The following is a 20,052-nucleotide window of genomic DNA, read 5'->3' as shown; positions in this document are numbered from 1 at the left end:
TAAAAAAAAAAAAAATCTAGGTGAATCCTCATTTTCAAAACTGTGTATTAAAAACATAAAAACTACTTGTTCAAGTAATTTTTCAAAAATATAATGTATGTCCTGACTGTGGATCTACTGGTCAAAGGCAGTCCTAACTACCTTCTTGAAAATTTCTGTCACTGAAAGTAGAGATGTTGTATTATGTGTTTCTCAAACAGCATTATGTAAATCGGTTTAAACAACCAACCAACCAAAAAAAAAACAAAAAAACAAAAAAACAAACAACCCCCCAAAAAAACCAAAAAACAAAAAACACCAGAATAGAATGAAGACTTACACAAATGCTTATGCCAAGCAGGAATGCCTGCCACCTATAGTCTTTCATTGATTCCGAACAGGTGCTGGATTCAGAATTCTGGAACTAAGTTTCTATTACTTGAGCTCTAAGCAACATGTAAGTTTCTGTAGTTTCAACTAGTGTAGTGTCTTCCCTGTCCAAATCCAGAATGGTTATACTGGTAACCTCCGTGCTGGAAGTGCTGCTCAAACTGACCCCCTTGGTGATACGTCTGACCTCCTCTTCCTCCCCAACCCCCTCCTTGGCCTCCACGACCACCTCGGCCTCCACGGCCACCTCGGCCCCCACGACCTCCACCTCGATCACCATGATGCCCACCATCTTGGTATCTATTGTCCTGCTGGTATCCACCACCCTGGTATCCACTTCCTGTATATGAAGATGCTTGGAAGCCACCATAACCCCCACCTTGATAGCCACCACTGTGGCCACCGTGATAGCCACCTGGCTGGAAGCCTGAATCACGGTAGCCACCATCTTGGTAGCTACCTCCTCCTCCTCCACTCCCTCCATCAGTCCAACCTCCTTGGTGTTTATTTCCTCTTCCTCCCCCTCGGCCACCATGGTCGTATCCACCACGTCCACCTCGCCCTCCTCCTTGTTCGTGACCACCTCGTCCTCCGTAGGAGGAGTGTTCATAACCACCTCGCCCTCCTCCTCGGCCTCCCGCTTGCTGCTGAGGGCCATCTTGCCTTTTCTGCCACGGCGGCATCTCTGGAGGTGGGGGCTCAATTTCGTTGGGTCTACCTCCTCTGTCTGGCACCCTGCCCATCAACACCTATGGAATAAGACAGATATTTTAGGTTAACTTTATTTTATAAACAAAAATCAGTGTTTCAGAAATAAAATTAAAGGTACTGTAATCACCTTATTGATGGCACAGGCTGTCTTTTCTCTAATGGAGCCACTGCTTGTCCTTAAAATCTTCGACAAATCTTGTCTTGCAGCCAAAAGATGTGCAACAGAAATTGTACTTTTAGGGGACAGGACTGAACGCTTTGGCTGGTAAACCTTGGCTAGTTTTTCTGTCTGACTCTGTTAAAAGTAAAATATTTAAACAAAAATATCAATTTTCAAAATGACATACGAAACAGTCATGTTAAACTCATTTCAACAATGTTGGTTTTTTAGAATTATATTTTACATTAAAACAATTTGAGAGGCAGAAAAAGACAGCAGGAGCACAAGTGAGCTACCAAGCGTTGGTTCTTTCCTCACAAAATTCCCAGGGCTGAGGTGCAGACCGGGCCAGGAGCACAGAAAGAAATTCATGTTTCCTATGTGGATAGCAGGGATCCAATGATCTAATGTATACATTGGGAGGAAGCTGGAGTCAGGAGCTTGAGCTTGGAATCAAGCCCATATTCTCCAATGTGGATGGGCATATTGACCGCTAGGCTAAATACTGGTTCCAGTAATTCTGCTTTTTGATTAACATTCTCATTTTAGGTTTCCATGAGGTAAGATTTATATCTAAGTAAATATCCAAGACTTCTACCAGAATTTTTTCATTTAAGCTGAAATAAAATTTATGTTATACCAGATTTTTCAATTCTGATCCATACTAAATTCGAAATGTTTCTAACTTCAATTAGCAAATTAAATTATTAGCTTAAAGTACACAATTGAAGCTATTATTTCTGATAATTTTCAGATTAATAACTATTCCTTTTCCAGTAACTGTGAGTCATCTGTGTTGAAAAAAATCAAAGTAATCAACTTGCTGCGTTGATTACTGCACTCAGATGTTGCCTGGAATGTATCTGTAGCAACTTCAATAATGACCACCACAAAAGCAAGGTAAAAGGTTTATATAGTATTTGAATTCCTTATAAGAAAGCTTTCATAGAGAGGAAATGCAAATAACTATAATTCACATCAGATTTATATGCTTAACAATGATTCAAAACTTATCTAAAATCATATTTGATCCTCACCACTACAGCTAGCAGTCAAGAAAAAGATTTATAGGATGCAAGGTCTTGACTATGGTTATATTCCAATTACAAATCAATCTGAGATAAAACAACATTTTCCAAAGATTTAAAGTAAAGACTCTATAAAAAGCATTCCTTTTAATTATCAAATACTTCATTTCTTCCTGATAAACAAGTTAAATTTTATTTCCTCCTACTATAATCCACTCTGATGAAATAAACAGTCCTTTAACTCTTAACTATCGCTGCATGTTCAGGAATAAAGGAATTTCCAAGAGGTATTCTTTCTTCTCAAAGAATAAATATTTTCATTATTGCCAAATAAATGAAAGAATTACTAGTTGATCACTCACTACAGAAGAATTCCTATGTGTCTCCTGTGTGGTTCTCTTGTAATTTTTATTATATCTAAATTGTCTAGATGTTTAGGAAGCATGTCTGTAAATATTCTGCTCTTGTAAATTATTTAATGTTTATACCTTAGCTCTGTCAGACCAGCCAAAGGACTGCACAGTGACATCCAAACGTTTGATCAGCAGCTTTCTTCGGACTTCATACTCATTGGCTATGGCTTGGTTAATTGCTTCTATTTTTTCCTGAAGAAAAATTTAAAAGCCCAGTTAGCAACCAAATCTGCTTGATTTCCTGTTCTGAAGAGCAGAAATTGTATCTGTTTCTTTATTTAAAAAACTGCAACTCTGAGATTTAACACATATAATTCTTTCTACACAATACACCAAGAGTTTATGAAATGATAGGACAGAACCCACAGGACCTGCCCCCGCACAACAGCCAAGTCTTGAAAATAATGAAGACATAAAGTACAAAATCCTTCATTAGCTTTCTCATCATGCACTGTGTGAAGCTCAGCACAGTGAAGGTTTTGGCTTGAAAGAAATCCACTTGGCAACAAGAAACTTGTATCACATGCAACTTTGCTTTATTTTCATCAGCTGTGTGAAGTATTTACAAATTATGAGGAAATTATGCTAACTTTATGCAAATCAGTTATTTTATATAAAAATACTGAGAGACTTACCAAAATAATTTTAAGAATGTGGATCAAGAAAGTGACAACCTCAGAAAACACACTTTAAAAAGGGTAAGGTATGAAGTATGGACAAAGATCATGAAGCGGATGGATGACGCCTCAGAGTCCGCTCAGTCACTACTCACCCAGTGGGCTGGCCCCATTGGCTTCTTCAGCAAAGGCTTTCCCACGTGATTAGGTGGAACTTTTGCTAATGTTTCCTTTAACTGACACAAAGACATAAATAAGTAAATGAAAAATCCAAAAGCAACATATATCCTCCTCATCTTCCTAATTCTCATCACATCTTGCCATCAAAAGAAGATTCCTGACAGAGGCAAAGGTGGAGGATGTTTTGAAACGTCAGTGTAATGGACAGCACCCACAGGATAAACACACTCACTTGTCCCACTCCTCACAAGCCTATAGGAGCATGATTCCTTCAGGGTACCTTGGACAGTGCCTGACAACAGCAGGCACTCAATAAGCATTTGCTGTCTAGATGAATGAACACACAGGAAAACAGACTGTGGATACATTGCTGCTCCCCTGTAGAGTTCAGCCAAATGTGGGCACCTTGGTGTCTACCCCACAATGCACATGTGGTAAGTCTTAGAATACAGCAGATATGCAAATATCATTGTCTTCTATGCACTATTTAAGTTGTTACTAATCAATAATATAATATTAACTATGTGGTATAAAATATGCTAATTTATTTCCATAGACCGTGGTAATATCTACAAATCGAGTTTGCTAATTGACTACATAAGACCCAAAGTAACTGGATTAAGAAACAAAAATGGTGACATTCTTTTCTGTCTAGTCAATGGGGAGAGTGGTAACACTTAATTAGGAATGATTACATCAAAGTTCAATGATTAAAAAATTTTGAAAAGAACTTCAATTTCAATTGTTTTTACATTCTGTTTAGCTTAGAAACTAAGTATAAGGCTTCCTTTTGAAAAAGAAACATGTTAAAATGCTTAAAGATTAAAATACTTATGTCTCTTTAAGATATCTAGGATTTAAAACCAAAAATTCATTTAGTAACAATTACTTATATAATACGCACATCAGATTCCCATTAAGAGAAATTAACTTAATGTTAATTTCAAACAAATGTAGGATTATGCCTTTGACACACTACAATCTGGTACTAAAGGTCTTACTTTTTTTTCAATCCCGCTGAAGAATTGGAACATAGTTATATTGGCTGGAGGTTTGGACATTCCTAGAGCAATACATATGCCTTTCAACTCTTGAAAGACCTCACTACCGCCTCCTTCTTGAGCTTTTTTTGGAGGAGCATTCACACAGAGCATTCTGGCAGCTTCTAGTTCTGAGATGAGGTATGCTGAAGTAAACAAAATAAGATTTCAAAATGAGATACAACTATAATTAATAGTCATAAGTCTAGAGTCACAACTCTATAGACCTTTTAAAGCTGCAAGAATGGGTAAAACCAAGAAAGACAATCTATTTTTACCTGCAAATGACACAATATAAACACTGGTTATGTAATTCAGTTATCTAATCAATATACAATGTTTAAAAGTCAGCCGTTCAAGGTAGAGCACTTCAAAAGCTTGGATTCTTCCATTCCACTATTAAGAAACTTCCAGAACAGGGGTTGGCATCCATTAAAAAATACAAAAAACAAACAAAAAAACAACAACCTTGCAAAACGTAGCAGCTGCTCAAGTTTTAGTGACAACTAATAATTTAACTTTTTTTAAAGCCATCTGTGAGCACCAGTTATACAACTACTCTGACCTCATTTCTCACCAAAATTGGGAAACCTGTCCAGAGTTGGTACGAAATAACATTTTTTGGGGGGAATCGAAGTTTAATTTACAGAAGTGGAGAAGCCCTGAAGTCCCCTGAAATCCACTTCTCACAATCCCCAGGATTGCTTTACCATTCTGTGGCAAGAAAGTCCTTTCCTTTTCCCCACTCCCCCCAAACAACAAAACTTTCTAGTTAAAATTGTCCTGGAGTCTCCCTACTGCTGCATCAGCCCCTTGTGTGCTGTTTCAGTTGGGTATAATGCGTGCTGGCAATATGCTTCAGGTATTTCAGCAGAAGGCATGAATATTAAATCCCATTCCTTTAACCCTTCCAATGACATTTCAGCTTTCATGATTAATACTCATTTGAATCTTAAGATTTCAGGTTATGTGACAAAGTTAGGTCCTTCCCAACAATGTGAAAAAAATATTTTTTTAGATTTTTTTTTCTAGGCTCTTAAGTCTCATTAGAAACACAACGGAAAGATCAGCCGGAATATGTCATTTACTGTATCCAAGGCATAATGTTAGAAGGGCCATCCTTTTGGCAAATAGTTTCTGAAAAGCTGCCAACTCCTATCCTAAAACAATAAACACAGCTATGTTTCTGCAAACGTCACTCTAACTGGGCTTGATAAAAATCATAAAGTGTCTCATATAACAAGTTGTACTTAGGAGTTAAAACATCAATACAGTAAACACCCCACTATTAGTAAACAATGTTTCACTAGAACACTGCTACAACTCATCTATTTATATGCTGTCTCCGACTGCTTTCATGCTACAACAGCAAAACTGAGCAGTTAAGACAGATACTCTCTCCATAAAGTCAAAGATAACTGCCAACCCTTGTTCTAGAAAATCTTATTTTATGTGATTTAATAAACTGGTTTTCTAAATTTGGGACAACATCATTCAAGCATTCACAAAATAAGTTTACCAATATAATTACCATAAAAAAAAACTTTATCATTTTAACTGATGTGTTCAGAGTACTAGGAAAGGCATTTGAGAAATAACAAAAGCAAAAGGTTATTGCTACTGATGATCTAGTTGATAGTAAAGAAAAAATGAGGATAGCTGAGTAGTTTTAACATTAGGAATGCAGATGCTTGACTTAATTCACCAAGGGAAATAACCTGAGAACCATAATGGGCCAATGACTAGCCAAAATGTTCACTAATTTGATATATGAGAATTTTTCTCTTTTTTTTAAAAGATTATTTTTATTGTAAAGTTAGATTTACAGAGAGGAGGAGAGACAGAGAGGAAGATCTTCCGTCTGATGATTCACTCCCCAAGTGACCTCAACGGCCGGTGCATGCCAATCCGATGCCGGTAACCAGGAACCTCTTCTGGGTCTCCCACGCGGGTGCAGGGTCCCAATGTATTGGGCCGTCCTCGACTGCTTTCCCAGGCCACAAGCAGGGAGCTGGATGGGAAGTGGCGCTCCCAGGATTAGAACCGGCGCCCATATGGAATCCCGGGGCACATTCAAGGCTAGGACTTTAGCTGCTAGGCCACGCCGCCGGGCCCAATATGAGAATTTTTCTACCACTTATTCAGACTGTCCTAAATATTATCCTAACAATTCTAATGAGGTTGATTGATCTTCCTTCCAAAAAAAATACATTGTGATGGTAAAATCCAAATTAGTGAGATATGGGTGCTAAGAAGTAAAATTATAGCATTAGAACACGACAATTCATACTTGAACAGATGAGAAATATTTACACGGAGCAAGCAGAAATGAGCACACGTACATAAATGCTAAAATGAAAGAAAAGGTTCCAAACTAGAGAATATTTTTCAAAGGGGAACCAGTACAAGCAAACAGAAAGAAGATCAGAAATGGTGTATAGGGATGTATGTATGAAGATATTTAAAAGTGAGTAACCTTTAGTTGATTTAGTCATTTAGTTGAGGAGCAAATGGTTGTATATTCTTGAAAAGCTTTTGGGGTGATAGCACATTAAAATATAGTCTATACTTATGACCCTGAGTCCAAAATAGGGGTCAGTTCAGTCTGCTTAAAGAAACAGGAAAGAGTTAAAAACATTTCATAAAGATTTACATTCAAAGTGCTTTTCATATGCATGCTACACCAGGGTAACCTCTGAGCTCTTTGGAAGAATTAGCTACTCCACAGGGCTGTTACCTTCCCAGATAGAGAACACACTCTAAGTGCCAGATGTTACTGGTACAAATAAGCAATGCTGAAAAGGAAAAATCAATTGAGTACTTCTTGAATCAGTTATAGAAATTATACAATTTAAACAACACTGCATGAATGTATAAGATTATATGTGGCAATACCAGTATCTAAAGCTGTATTTACCTTTATGCTTTCCATGCTCCCAATATCAATTATGTGAGAAAGGAGAAGTTAAGAAAGTTATTTTGTAATAATTTAGTGCCTAAGTATAATAGCTATAAACACATTTTAAACATAAGCTTCCAGCTTGAATTATGTCATTTTTCAGAAACTGCTGTATAACTGTAAAGACAAAACATTATAAAAATTCTCTGAAATGTGTATTTCATAAAGAAAAATATAAATCAATGTGTAATGTAAATGTGTTTCAAAATACAACAAAAATTCTGAGTTAGCTCTTGGCTGTTGCATCTGAAAACTATAGAAAGCAAAACAATCTGTGTGTCTACTTAGTGCTTTTCAGGCTGAAGAGACAAATCACAGCACATGAAAACATGGAAGGAAAGAACTTTTTACAAAGATGCATTTCCCAAAATGATCAAAAAGTGCAGGAATGATCCAAGTATGATTCCAGAATATTTAAAAATGAAATAAAAATCCAAAACCCATGAAGAAATATCAAGACTATTAACATTAACTCTATCTAATGTATAAGCTTCTCAAAGCAATTAATGCCTAAAAGAAAACCTTTATTACATACATATTTCCATACTATCTTCCCAGTCTATTTTAAAATGTGCTTCTTGTTAAGAATGCAGAAATTCAATGATCACAAACTGAATGGCCCTCCAGCAAAACCACAGCTTCCAGCAAGTGGAGCACAAAAGCCTAAGAACTACCAAGGTTGAGAGGGTGAGAGCATCAGTGACAAGCTCAACAATGCCGCCAGAACAGCTGTCCAGGACCAGGTCCTGCACTGGAAATTAAAGCCGCTTTTCTTCAAAATTTTTGAAAATGTCTTCAAAATATTTTGAATTAAATATGCAATGAAGAAACAACAAAAACAAAAACCGAAGAGTAACTGGCTTGTTAGTTATGGAAACATCAATACAAATTAATAGCTACATCCTAGTAGCCATGAACTTACTGAGCAAAAGGAGGCAGTTCTTCTGCACGAGAAGGCGCTTGGTCACATCCCCAGATGTCAGTGAAAGATACGGGCAGTTCATCTCCCCTAGCAGCCCACTCACCTCAAGCTGGAATTCTTCAGCTTCACTTGGACCTTATAAAAGTTAAAATAATGTTATGAATGAGACTGATTGTTTCTTTCCATTATCATAATAATTATCACCTATAAGATGAGATTTTTAAAAATCTTTTTCTATTATTGCATATTTTCTTTCCTTCCTTTTTTTAAAAGGATTTCTTTATTTATTTGAAAGGCTCAGGATTAGACATTTATAGGGAGAGAGATAGGAAGATTGAAGATTGATATCACCCACCGACTCACTGCCCAAATGGCTGCAACTGCCAGAGCAGTGCCAATTTGAAGGCAAGAGCCAGGAATTCCCTTGTGGTCCCCTATGTGGGTGGCAAGGGTCCAAGAACCTGGAATATCTTCCCATGTCTTCCCAGGTGCATTAACAGGAAGCTGGAATGGCGGTAGCACAGCTGTGACTTCCACTGGCACTCTGAAATGGGATGCTAGTATCCCATTGGTGACTTAACCTGAAGTACCACAACATGGACCACACATTTTGTTTCTTAAACAGTGATCATTAGGGTACTTTAATTCCTTTGAGAATCTTTAATGGTTCCCTACTTTCTATGCCATCTAATTTTTTTTTTCTATTCTTACACATCCTCATGTTGACCATGCCCAACACATCCAGTTGTAGTTATCTAACTACTATTTCCAGAATTATTATTTCTGCCAGGCCAGTCTCCTTATTGTCCAGAACAGCAAATCTCATTTCCAATTTCATGCCTTCACTGAAGTTACTCTCTAGGACTGATATGCATTTCACTCTCCTCTCCAGAAAATCCTATCAATACAACAAAGCCAAATGGTCTTGCCCCTCAAAGAAATCTTCTCTAACTTGAAAGCACTAAGTTGAAATACTAAATTACAGTACTCAAGTGATCCCGGGACCCAACAGATTAAATTCAAAGACAGTAAAGATGACTTACAGTTCTATATTTCCATAACATGCAATATAGAAATCACTGGGTGAACTGTGTGCTTTTTTCCCTAATTTGTTCACTATTCAACATCATAAATGGACAGAAATGAATTCTCAGACATCTGACTCAAGTTCTTCTAATCTATGAAATAAAGACCTATAAACAACCCTAACAGGGTTGGCATTGTGCAGCAATGGGTTAAGCTACTGCAATGTCTGTGATGCCAGCACCCTGTATTAAGTGCTGACTTAAGTCCCAGCTGCTCCACTTTGGATTCAGTTGTCCTCCTAATGCACCAGGGAACACAGCAGAAGATCCAAGTACTTGGGCCTAAGCCACCCACACGGGAGACCCAGATGGAGTTCCTAGTTCCTGGCCATTTGAGTAAGCCAGAGAATGAATGGTCTCTTTTTTTGTCAGTCTACTTTTCAAATAAATAAATATTAAAAGCAAATACTAAAGACTATTATCAACTGTTTTTCAAGCTGCTCTGTGAACTCGGGAGTAAAACAGTTCCTTAATAGAAGGAGGTTGGAAAGATGAGAAAGAGAGCGATGTGTAAAGGTATCTTCTCTACTTTGACTAAAATGCCCACATTTTTTTCTACTTGCTTTGTATGTTTGCTTCCATATAACATTTTATCTGAACAAAGTGGTTTCAGATTAAAAATGTTTATCACTTAGAACAGGCATTTTCAAAGGTTCCTAGGCAGTATAGCAATAAAGGGTTTTAGTAATGGCTCCTGAACATAACCCCTGCAGATGAATCCAGTTGTAGCTCTACATTTTCCTGGCTTGACTTTAGGCAATGTATTTAACTTCTGTGGGCTTTCTTTTTATTATGCAAGGGTAATAAAATCTGCTTTGGGCTGATGCTGTGGTGAAATGGGCAAAGCTACCATCTGCGTCAACAGCATCCCACATGGGCACCAGTTTGAGTTCTGGTTGCTCCGCTTCCCACCCAGCTCCCTACGAATGTGCAGCAGTGGATGGCTCAAGTCTCTGGGCCTCTGCATCCATGTGGCATACCCAGAGGAAGCTCCTGTCTTTGAACTTCATCAACCTTGGCCATTGCTGCCATCTGGGGCATGAACTAGTGCATAAATGATCTCACTATCTCTCTTTGTAACTCTGCCTCAAACAAACACACAAACAAAAAACAGAAAACCAAAAAACAAGCAACCCTTCCACACAGAGTAGCCAGAGCTTTGTGAACATAAATTAACTCACTTAAAAGATAGTGAGATAAACTTCTACTACCATCATTTACCTTATTAATCAGAACTGGATGCAATTAACATGGACACATTGAATATACCAATATGTAACGCAGTGAGCTCTTCAAAACTGTGATTATGTGGGAAGAGGGATTACATGTACAGTTCTTTTTAAGGATGCGTTAACAGGTGGGACAAAAAGGCCCACCTGTTTATGGGTTTTACCTATGGTAGGGGGAAGTAGGTAGCGGAGTGTTCACAAATTATTGCTAAAGCGATAATAAAACTGGCAAATATAGAACACTCTCAGCCTCATAAATCTGACCATGTGGATCTGGTTTACCACAGGAGTACGTCACCAGAGCGATATATGACAACATACTTCCATGGTAAAAAGCTTCCCAACACTCCTTTCTCTTTCTTCTGGAGGACAACAAAATCACAATGCGTTTAACTTACATGCTATGGTTTGCTGTGATCTGTTCTAACAGGGAAAATATCCTGATTTCTACTTCTAGTTACCAAACACCTCACAATTCACAAAATACAGAAATTTCATATATTCCATACGCAGAGCCTCCATTTTTCTGTATTTCTTTTCAGCTTCCACAAATCTTTAATAGTCATATGACTATATTCTGTTTTTCAAACCTCATTTTATTTCCAAAAACAATACATGAGAAAAAAAGTATCTTGACTCCACTATAAAATCTTTACATTTACAAAAAAACTGGAAATTTCAACTTCGGTGCTAGTAACTGACAACATCACGATCTTATTTTCAAGCTTTGTAACATCACGTGAACGTTTACTTACTATTCGTTGCTTGCACATTTTCCTCCAGTTTACAGAGCACTCGTAATTCAGACACCAGCCAAGCACAGAGTTTGGTAAACTCAGGGGAACTGGCTCCAGCAGAGACCGCCTGGGACAGAGCGCCATCATCCAACAATGGGCCCTTGTAACTGGTGGGGAAGAAGTGACACTTCAGGAGAATATACAGTCATATCTAGTACAATACAGGTAACTTGCATGTATGTTTTCTTTAGGTAATTAGGAAATACTTCTGACAGGTTTTGATAACTGCACTGAACCATTAAAAAAATAAACGAAGTGGTTACTGTATTTCAGGCCTTCCAAACACAGGTGAATACTTCAGAAAATCACACACAGTACTGAATTATGTCAACTTCTGTACATTTCCTTTTTTGCACAAAGGTTTACTTTCTGTTACTGAACTGAATGTTAACATCACATTACGCAGTGACAGCTAACATAACCTACAATTTCAGAAATAAAACCTGAGTTATCCTTCATGCAGTATTTCTGCAGAAGTACAGTGGGTCAGATTTTTAATGGCTTCCTTTAAAATAAATCTTCCCAATTAATCATTTATTTTCTTTTTCTATATTTAATGAGTTAAGAGAAGCAAGACAAATCACTGAAATGTTGAGATCAGCTGAATACCGACTGGCCAGTTGAAGACCTGGTCTCCCCGAATCCTAGTTCTCTGTGATCCTGATGTACTTTCAAAACATTACAATGACTGTAATAATGAACTCCAATCACCGATGCTAAGATTTTATCACTTAAAATTATCTTAACATCTGCCAAATGGAATGAAAAGATAAAGTTTCTTTTGGTGCATTTTACTTTTTGAAGTCACACATTTTCCAGGAACTTTTTGATAACTCTTCAGGAAGTCCGGTTGAGGTGTCCACTAACAAGTGACCATTTGGGTGAACGTGACTGTGTCTCCTGTTCTACTGGAAGGAGTAAATCTGGGATATTCAGGAAAACTTCGAGCACATTTCAAGAGTAAGAACAATGTAAATTCACTCTGACCAAGGAGGATGATAAACAGGGTCATTTCTTTCCCAAAACAGTTCTCCAGGACAGGGATAGCATGTCATTTAAAATAAAAGCCTTTGGGAAGCCTCAGGGTTTCTCCAATAGGGTTCCACAAAACTGGAAAGCCTCAGGCAAAGTTTCGACAAGTTTCTCACAACGCATCTAGTGCGTGTTTTCTTTGTACACCAAACTTGTAGGCGAGTAGTTCACCATACAAACTGTTGATAGTGCCACATTTAGCCAAGAGGGTCTGAGTTCTCCCATTTAATGCAGTACATTTGATCTGGGTGACCCAGTGAGATAAGAAGCCCTATTTCCAACCGCTAGACACTAATAAATTCTGGTCGTGTAACTGTCAGGGGAGAGAAAATGCAAAGCGAACGTGTTGGTTCTCAGCGGGTGAAGACCAAGCGCTAAGGATGCTCAACTGAGACAGCGTGTCCGAAAGCCACTGGGGAGCCGCCAGGGGTTCCCACGGAACGGGAGGTGGTGCTGGGTGAGGCGCCCAAGTGAGCGGGTTCTGTGCAACGGCTGCAGCGTCCAGACATGTGGCTCAGGCAAGCCTGGGTGCATGCGGAGATGACTGAGCAAAGGAGCATTTCTAAGAGGAGAAGGGTGGCGTGGAGTGAGCGCAGCAGCAGGGAAATTTGAAGGACAAGCAGGAATGAAGAGAAGCAACTTGAATAACCTAGAGAGAAGCGTGTGCGGCAGGAGGACGAGGAGCCGGCAGGCAGCTAGAGGAGTAGGGGTGGCGAGAACCAGCGCCCAGACAATGACATGCATGACTGACAAACGCCGCGGGTAACTCGGAGGCAGGGAGCACAGGGCAGGCCTCGGGGCGTTGGTGCTGCAGGGCTCCGAGCCACGAGGACAGGAGTGGACGTGGCGCTGGGAGCCCCGGAGCTTTAGGCAAGCCAGAGCCAGAGGCACGGGGTGCGGCGTGGAGAGGCAGGTGTCTCCCTGAGGCGCAGAGGTGCTCCCCGGGGACCGACAGTGCGGGGTTCGGGACGCCCGTGCCCTGGCACTCTTACCCGAGGTCTTCCAACGACTCCAAGATGTCAGTCTCCATGAGGTCACACTCCATGCTACTGTGGTATTCAAATTTCCGAGTCGTCAGGCTCCCCTCTTTGCCGGCAACGCGTACCCTCACGCATGCGCTCTCTTCCCGGAACTTCCAAAGCGACAGCTGGCGCCTCAGCCTCTGCACTACGCATGCCCTCGAGCGTGCGCAAGAAGTTTGTTCCCGCCCACCCCCGTCAGCTACAGGATCCCGCCCCCCGGCTACAGCTTTGCACATGCGTATTACTGCAGAAGGAAGCCGGCTTCCCAAAAAAGGGCACAAGGACTGGCTGCGTGGCAGCTGGTCTCGGGCAGTGAACCGGCGAGGAGGCGGCGCGCGGAGCGCTCTGTAGTAGATGTACGCATGCGCGAGCCTCGCCGCGCGGCCGGCCCGGGAGTAGTTGCCTCAGGACCTGAGTGGGTGTGGGCTGTGGAGCGGAGTCTCTGCGGGCAGGCGAGCGGGCTGGGTGGTTTCCCGCAGGCGGCCGGCGTGTCGTAGTCTGTGGTCATGAAGAAGGGGAACAGTCACCCGTGCTGCGGTCTCATGGCCGAGGACAGAGGTAGATAGACCAAGTGCCCGGAAGATAACGCGCCGGTCGACTCCCTTCTGACTGGATTTCAAGGCGAGGGAGGAGTTCACTTGCCTTGAGACGAATGTATTTTCCAAGTTAGGTTGTTTTCCCCTGAATTATGCCTTCTGCGTCTTACCTCTTCACCTTTCCCCTTCAGTAAGCTCCCTGAGGGGAGGGAGGGCTCCAGTCCTTGGCCAATAGCATACATTCGGATTCCCGCAGTACTGTCACTGCATTTTGACACAATTTGCCTTGGTTGACATTCCCCGTGGGCTATGACTTCTTGTCCGTTCTCTTATACATGCATAGCAATTAATGATAAATGAGGAAAGAGTATTTTCAAAATGACTTTTTTTTTTAGAAAATTATACTTATGAGCTGGCATAGGTTATACTATGTGGGTTTTTAAGTAACAAGTTTTCACATTGGTACCAGGTTTTATTTTGTAATTCTCACTTTCCTAATGGATTGATTCTCCCTAACCATAGGAGAATCTTTTTTTAAAAAAAAATTATTTATTTGAAAGGTGAAGTTAGAAAGAGATCTTCCATCCCTTGGTCAACTCTCAGATGGCTACAGTTTAGGCCCTTGTTTCACCTGCTGTGAGTTGTTAGATGCTTGCTCTGTGCCCCTGGCACCTGCATTGTGGTGCCCTCAAAAGGCTGTCTCAATGTAACTTACATCCTGCAGACAGGAACAGTGAGGCCTGGTGGCGTAATAACCTGCCAAAGACCTGAGTATGAGCTAGGTTTGGAGGCTGAGGGGTATCTACAGTAGTGCAAAGATAGACATTAGGCAGTTGAAGTCACTTAATAGTATACAATCACCGCTTCATAATCAAACATGTTTTTCTCAGGATCATTGAAGATGTCAAATGAAAAGGTAATATAAAGTCAGTTTTGAAAGAAAAATGTTTAATTTCTGACTGACTTTTTAATCTCAGTTGTAACGTAATATTAATGAATGAAAAGTGATGATTTCTCCAAATTGATTAGTCTTTTCTTATACCAATTATTAACTGCATTGGAGGGTGACTGATGTTAGGTTTTTATATGTGTTATTATTTGGAATTATTTTTTGGATTTTCTGTGATTAAAAGTCTTAAATACTACTTTAAAATTTTTCCATCATTTCTGTAAGATCTAGTAGAAATCCTTTATATTGTATTTAGATGTAGGGTCTCTGAAGACCTCATTTGAGGTGAGTTCAACAGAGAAAGGAACACTGATTGCAGAATTAGGAAGATCTGATTGCAGAATTAGGAAGATCTGCTTTTTGCCTCAAATCAATGTAAGAATTTTCCAACACAGCTTGGTCTTAAACAATCAGTGTTAAAAATATGTATATATTTACTGATTTTTGTTGGAAAGGCAGATTTACAGAGAAAAGGAGAGACAGAGAGATCTTATCTGCTGGTTCAGTCCACAAATAGCCACAAAGGCCAGAGTTGAACTGATCCAGAGCCAGGAGCCTCTTCTGGGCCTTCCATGCAGGTGCAGAGTCCCAAGGCTTTGGGCCATGCTCTACTGCTTTCCCAGGCCACAAGCAGGGAGCTAGGTGGGAAGCAGAAAAGCTAGGACATGAATTGGCACCCAGGTGGGATCAGTATTTATAAGAACACATTTCCCTTATGAAAGGTATTCATGAAATTTACTGTATGGTATGGATATTAGTTTGGCTGTCCCTAGAGGAGCATGTGTTAAAAGCTGGTCCTCAAACTCTTATGTTAGCGATATTCAAAGTCTGGGGTCTTTGGAAGTAATTAGATTGGATTAATTTGTTAGGCTAGGTCTCCGTAATTGCAGCATGGTGGTTTAAAGAGAAAGATGTAGGTAGTATGACCCTGGTCAAGTGATATTTTGATGCCACCTCTTCTCTACTGGGAAGAAAGCCCTCACTACATGTGACCCAATGGAACTTTCTAGTCTTGGACTGTGAGCCTGCAAAATCACAAGTCAAAACAAACTTTCCTTCATGATAGCCTATGTTTTTAATTGTCATAATGAAAAACTGGCTAATGTAGATTGAATAACTCCCTTTTAAGTATAATGTTGTGAGAAGGTACACCCAAAAGTGACAGCAGAATGTTTTACTAGCATTCTGATTCAAAAAGAGATTACAGAATAAGAGTTTTTGGTGTCAAGCTCTGAGGGGAAACTGATTATTACCATGTCTATAGTTTTTTTTTATTGCAACTATAGGAAATTAATGACATAGGAGAGTTTAAAGAAGACATTTATTTCCATGTAGTTCTGCATATCACATGTCTGGAATGGGTCTCTCAGGGCTGGTATGAGCAGGACTATGTTCTTCTTGGAATCTAGGACAGACTGTTTTCTTTCCTTTTTTCCTTTCCTTTTGCAGCTTCTAAAATCTACTGATATTCCTTGGGAGCATCCTTGGTTTGGATTCCCTTTGTCATCAAAGTCTGCAAGCCTGCTAGTCCTGCCTCTGCATCATTGATGTCAAGTCGTTCTCTCATCGATACTCTCCTGCCTGTCTCTTTCACTTTTCTGATTTGTGACTGTATTAGGACTGCCCAGATAATCCACAATTGTTTGTATCTCAAGAACTTTAACTGTGTCTGCGAAGTTACCTTTTCATGCAAAATAACACTCTTACTGGTTCTGAGAGGGTAGGATGCAGATAGCTTTATCTGTCTACCACACTATCTTTTGTTAGAAGTAGGAAGAAAGAATTATCTTAGTTTAAAAAGCAGCCTTTTGGGCCCTGCGCGATAGCCTGGTGGCTAAAGTCCTTGCCTTGCAAGCGCTGGGATCCCATGTGGTTGCCAGTTTGTGTCCCAGCAGCTCCGCTTCCCATCCAGCTCCCTGCTTGTGGCCTGGGAAAGCAGTTGAGGACGGGCCAAGGCCTTGGGATCCTGCACCCGCTTGTGAGACCCAGAGGAAACTACTAACTCCTGGCTTCACATTGGCTCAACTCAGGCCGTTGCAGCCACTTGGGGAGTGAATCATTGAATGGAAGATCTTCCTCTCTCTCTTCCTCTCTGAATATCTGACTTTGCAATAAAAACAAATAAATCTTAAGAGAAAAAAAAATGTCTGCAGCATTGGCATTCATTTGGGCACCATTTCAAGTCCCAGCTGTTCCATTTGCACTCCTACCTGCTCTAAAGTGCCTGGGAAAGCAATGGAATATGACCCAAATGCTTGGATCCCTACACTCAAGTGGGAGCCATGGATGAATCTCCTGGCACCTTGTTTTGGCCTGGCACCCAGCCCTGGTCATTCTGTTCATTGCAGTCATTTGGGGAGTGAACGAAAAGTTGGATGATCTCACTCTGTCTCTGTCTCTCCTTCTCTATCTATAGCCCTGACTTTCAAATAAATAAATCTTAAAAAACAAAATAGTCTTGGAAAGAATAAAGAGGAATAATTTTTTTTATAGCAGCAAAAAATATAGAGAGGGAAAATGGCAACGGTTTTCAGAGGAATATCTTCTTTGGGATAGCCTTAAAATTATAAAGGGAGTTTTGAATTATGCAGTTAAAATGTATGCAGCCTAGATTCTGAAATTACTTCTAAAATCATAGGAGAATAATTTTTGTATTTGCAGTGGGTAAGTATAAATATAAAGTCTGTCATAAAATGATTGAGCAGGTATATAAAATAAATAATTTTTTCTCAAAAGAGCGTTGTTTGAAAAGAGCAACATTTTTCATCTATAAAGGAGACTTTATAATTTTCATCCAAATTTTTGCTTGGAATGATCTTGCAACAAAAAGAGAACAAGAAAAATCCTGAATTTGCTTTTGTTGCTTATGAGATGCAAGCTTGTAAATGCTGCTAAATAAAGTCCTTTTTAGCTTGCATGGTGAAAACTCTTTTTCTTTGATATTGGCATGTAGAATTGAGCCTTGAATGCTCTCTAGTATTTCATATTATTAAAGAGCACTACTTTTCAAATAATTCCCCTGGCTATCCTAGTATATTTTCTGAGCCAGGAAATTTTTTAGAGAATGTGATCCTAAGAATAACATCTTGCCTATATTTAAACTGTGGATGTTTCACATGTGACAAACATACTCATGTACGCACAATCTGCACAGAGAAAGAGAGAATTCTGATTGTCCCAGAATAAAAACTCCAAATTCAATTTTTGTTGATTTTGGAAGAAGGCTTCATCTTGGTGCCATGCTTTGCCAACTAATGAATCAGGCACATACCAAACCATATAAACTATGGTCTAATTTGGATGAAGTTTGTAGACCCTAGCCTGGGGCTGTTGGACTTCTATCTATGTTAGATCAAAGATTATATTTTACTTGGGCTTAGTAATAACTCAACGTCTTTGAGCCAACATTTAGAAATTTGGAGACTTTTGTCTAACAATCTGGATTTCTGGCTTTTCTTGAAGAAAAAAAAATTCACTAACTTGGCAGAATTAAACATGTTTTGCTCACAAGGGTGATGATTGGCTTGGGTTAAATAGTTTAACCCTGCTAGTCTGGACATGAATTTTCAAATTCCCTCTGGCTTCCAATTCTGTCACATAATTAATCCTTTACATGTACATCCAGCAGTCCAGTTGCTCCCCTGTGAGTCTGAGATTTCTAGTCTTTTCCATCTTACTATGCCTGTTTAGCCCCTCCCTTCCCCTATCTCTCATAGGCCTGTCATCCTTCTGCCTATTTTGGTTACGATCAGAGCCTCCACTGTTCTCTTATCATACCATGCCTGTTCATCCTCTCGACTTCTATGCAGATTGTTTCCACTTTCCATCACTGTCGGCCTGGCAGATTCCTCCAGCTCAGTCTGTAGGGCTCAGTTTAAGAGAAGCGTTTTCTGATTGCCTTGAGCACTTGCTGCCCACCTCTCAGTGCCTTTGTAAGTATGTTGTCCTAAGAACACTTGGTGATTGCTCACCCTTGCTCTTTGCTGCTGGCCTCTCTCACGCTGTCCTCAAGGCCTGTTCAGTCTCAGTGCTCCACAATGGAGGCATCCTCTGACCACCAGTGTTAAAATTACATTTTGGCTCTTCTGGATTTCTAAAACAGTGGAGTTGAGTTTGAGTAATAATCATGACCACCTGAGGAGACGTAAACACAGCTTGCTGGTCCCTGTCTCTGCTGAATCTTGTATCAGCATTTTTGCGGTTATATTTAGGATTCATTGTTTCTTAAGACCACTTCATATGGTTTCATAATTGATCTTTCATAACTGACTGTAGATATTTTTGACTTGTGCTATTCGGTTCATATTTTCTCTCCTGGTACTTGAAGCCATGCACATCCAACATATTGCTGAGGAAATTGAGGCATCCACATTAGCCATAAAAAGTGCCGATTAGTTGATTGACAAGATAATTTTCCCTTTCTGAAAACTAGATTTTGGTTTTTTTCTAAAGTGATACTTAGTAGAGAATAAATAATGCATAATAATAAATTCTGTTCCAAGCTTTTGGATTATCCTGGAACTCAGTCAATGCCTATTTAGAAGTTGGCAGTCCTAATAAAATGATAGGTTCTTTGCTGACTTAAGACTGTTATTAGCAACTTCGTCTTTTATCATGTGCTGTGATTCTTTATTGTAGTTTGGGGGTGATTAGAATCCTCAAGGAGACTTTAAGCTCAGCACCCCTCACCAGTCCTCATAGAATCACAACTTCATGATGGGAAATGTCACTGACTGGGCATGTGCGGTTACTAACCAGGGATAAAGTAAAATAAAGGCTGGAAGTCACTGTCAAGGGCGAGTTTATAAATGAGGTAGAGGCAAATTTTGAATGTCCTTGGTAAATATTTCTTTCCAATTGTTAGTTATTCAAAATTTCTTTCCTGTCACAACAGTGTCATTGTTTGCAGCCATAACTGAGATAGGAAGAAATATATTTTAAGCAAAAACAATTGTATTAACGTACTTGTGTTGGGTTGATTATGTCTAGGCAGACTTGGGTCA

The 20,052-nt window shown here is 39.7% G+C and overlaps 1 protein-coding gene and 1 long non-coding RNA gene across 2 annotated transcripts in view; one reads left to right on the top strand and one right to left on the bottom strand.

The window, feature by feature from the left end:
• Positions 1-259: 259 nt before the first annotated feature.
• FAM98A (family with sequence similarity 98 member A) lies at positions 260-13,742 on the bottom strand. The gene is made up of 8 exons (XM_004582730.4): positions 13,535-13,742; positions 11,469-11,617; positions 8,400-8,534; positions 4,480-4,664; positions 3,454-3,534; positions 2,757-2,873; positions 1,208-1,375; positions 260-1,118 (listed from the first exon to the last, which is right to left on the bottom strand). The coding sequence occupies exons 1-8, from the start codon at positions 13,585-13,587 to the stop codon at positions 453-455; spliced, it is 1,554 nt and encodes a 517-aa protein (XP_004582787.1). The 5' UTR covers positions 13,588-13,742; the 3' UTR covers positions 260-452.
• Positions 13,743-13,975: 233 nt separating this feature from the next.
• LOC131480941 (uncharacterized) overlaps positions 13,976-20,052 on the top strand; it is a 295,934-nt gene continuing 289,857 nt past the window's right edge. Inside the window, exon 1 of the long non-coding RNA XR_009245905.1 lies at positions 13,976-14,122. This is a non-coding gene — a long non-coding RNA (uncharacterized LOC131480941). The remainder of the gene's footprint in view (positions 14,123-20,052) is intronic.

The sequence above is a fragment of the Ochotona princeps genome, chromosome 8 (genome assembly GCF_030435755.1).
Source record: "Ochotona princeps isolate mOchPri1 chromosome 8, mOchPri1.hap1, whole genome shotgun sequence".
NCBI classification, from domain to species: Eukaryota; Metazoa; Chordata; class Mammalia; order Lagomorpha; family Ochotonidae; genus Ochotona; species Ochotona princeps.
Note: the sequence above shows the minus strand (reverse complement) of the source record. Positions and strands in the feature narration are given on the sequence as shown.

What these genes read in the sequence shown, in the direction of transcription:
- FAM98A (XM_004582730.4), bottom strand. Translation starts at nt 13,587, where the DNA reads ATGGAGTGTGACCTCATGGAGACTGACATCTTGGAGTCGTTGGAAGAC. An exon ending in GAACTGCCTCCTTTTGCTCA is followed by an intron (nt 4,665 to 8,399) that starts GTAAGTTCATGG and finishes TGTTTACTTCAG; the next exon opens with CATACCTCATCTCAGAACTA. An exon ending in GCTGGTCTGACAGAGCTAAG is followed by an intron (nt 1,376 to 2,756) that starts GTATAAACATTA and finishes TACTTTTAACAG; the next exon opens with AGTCAGACAGAAAAACTAGC.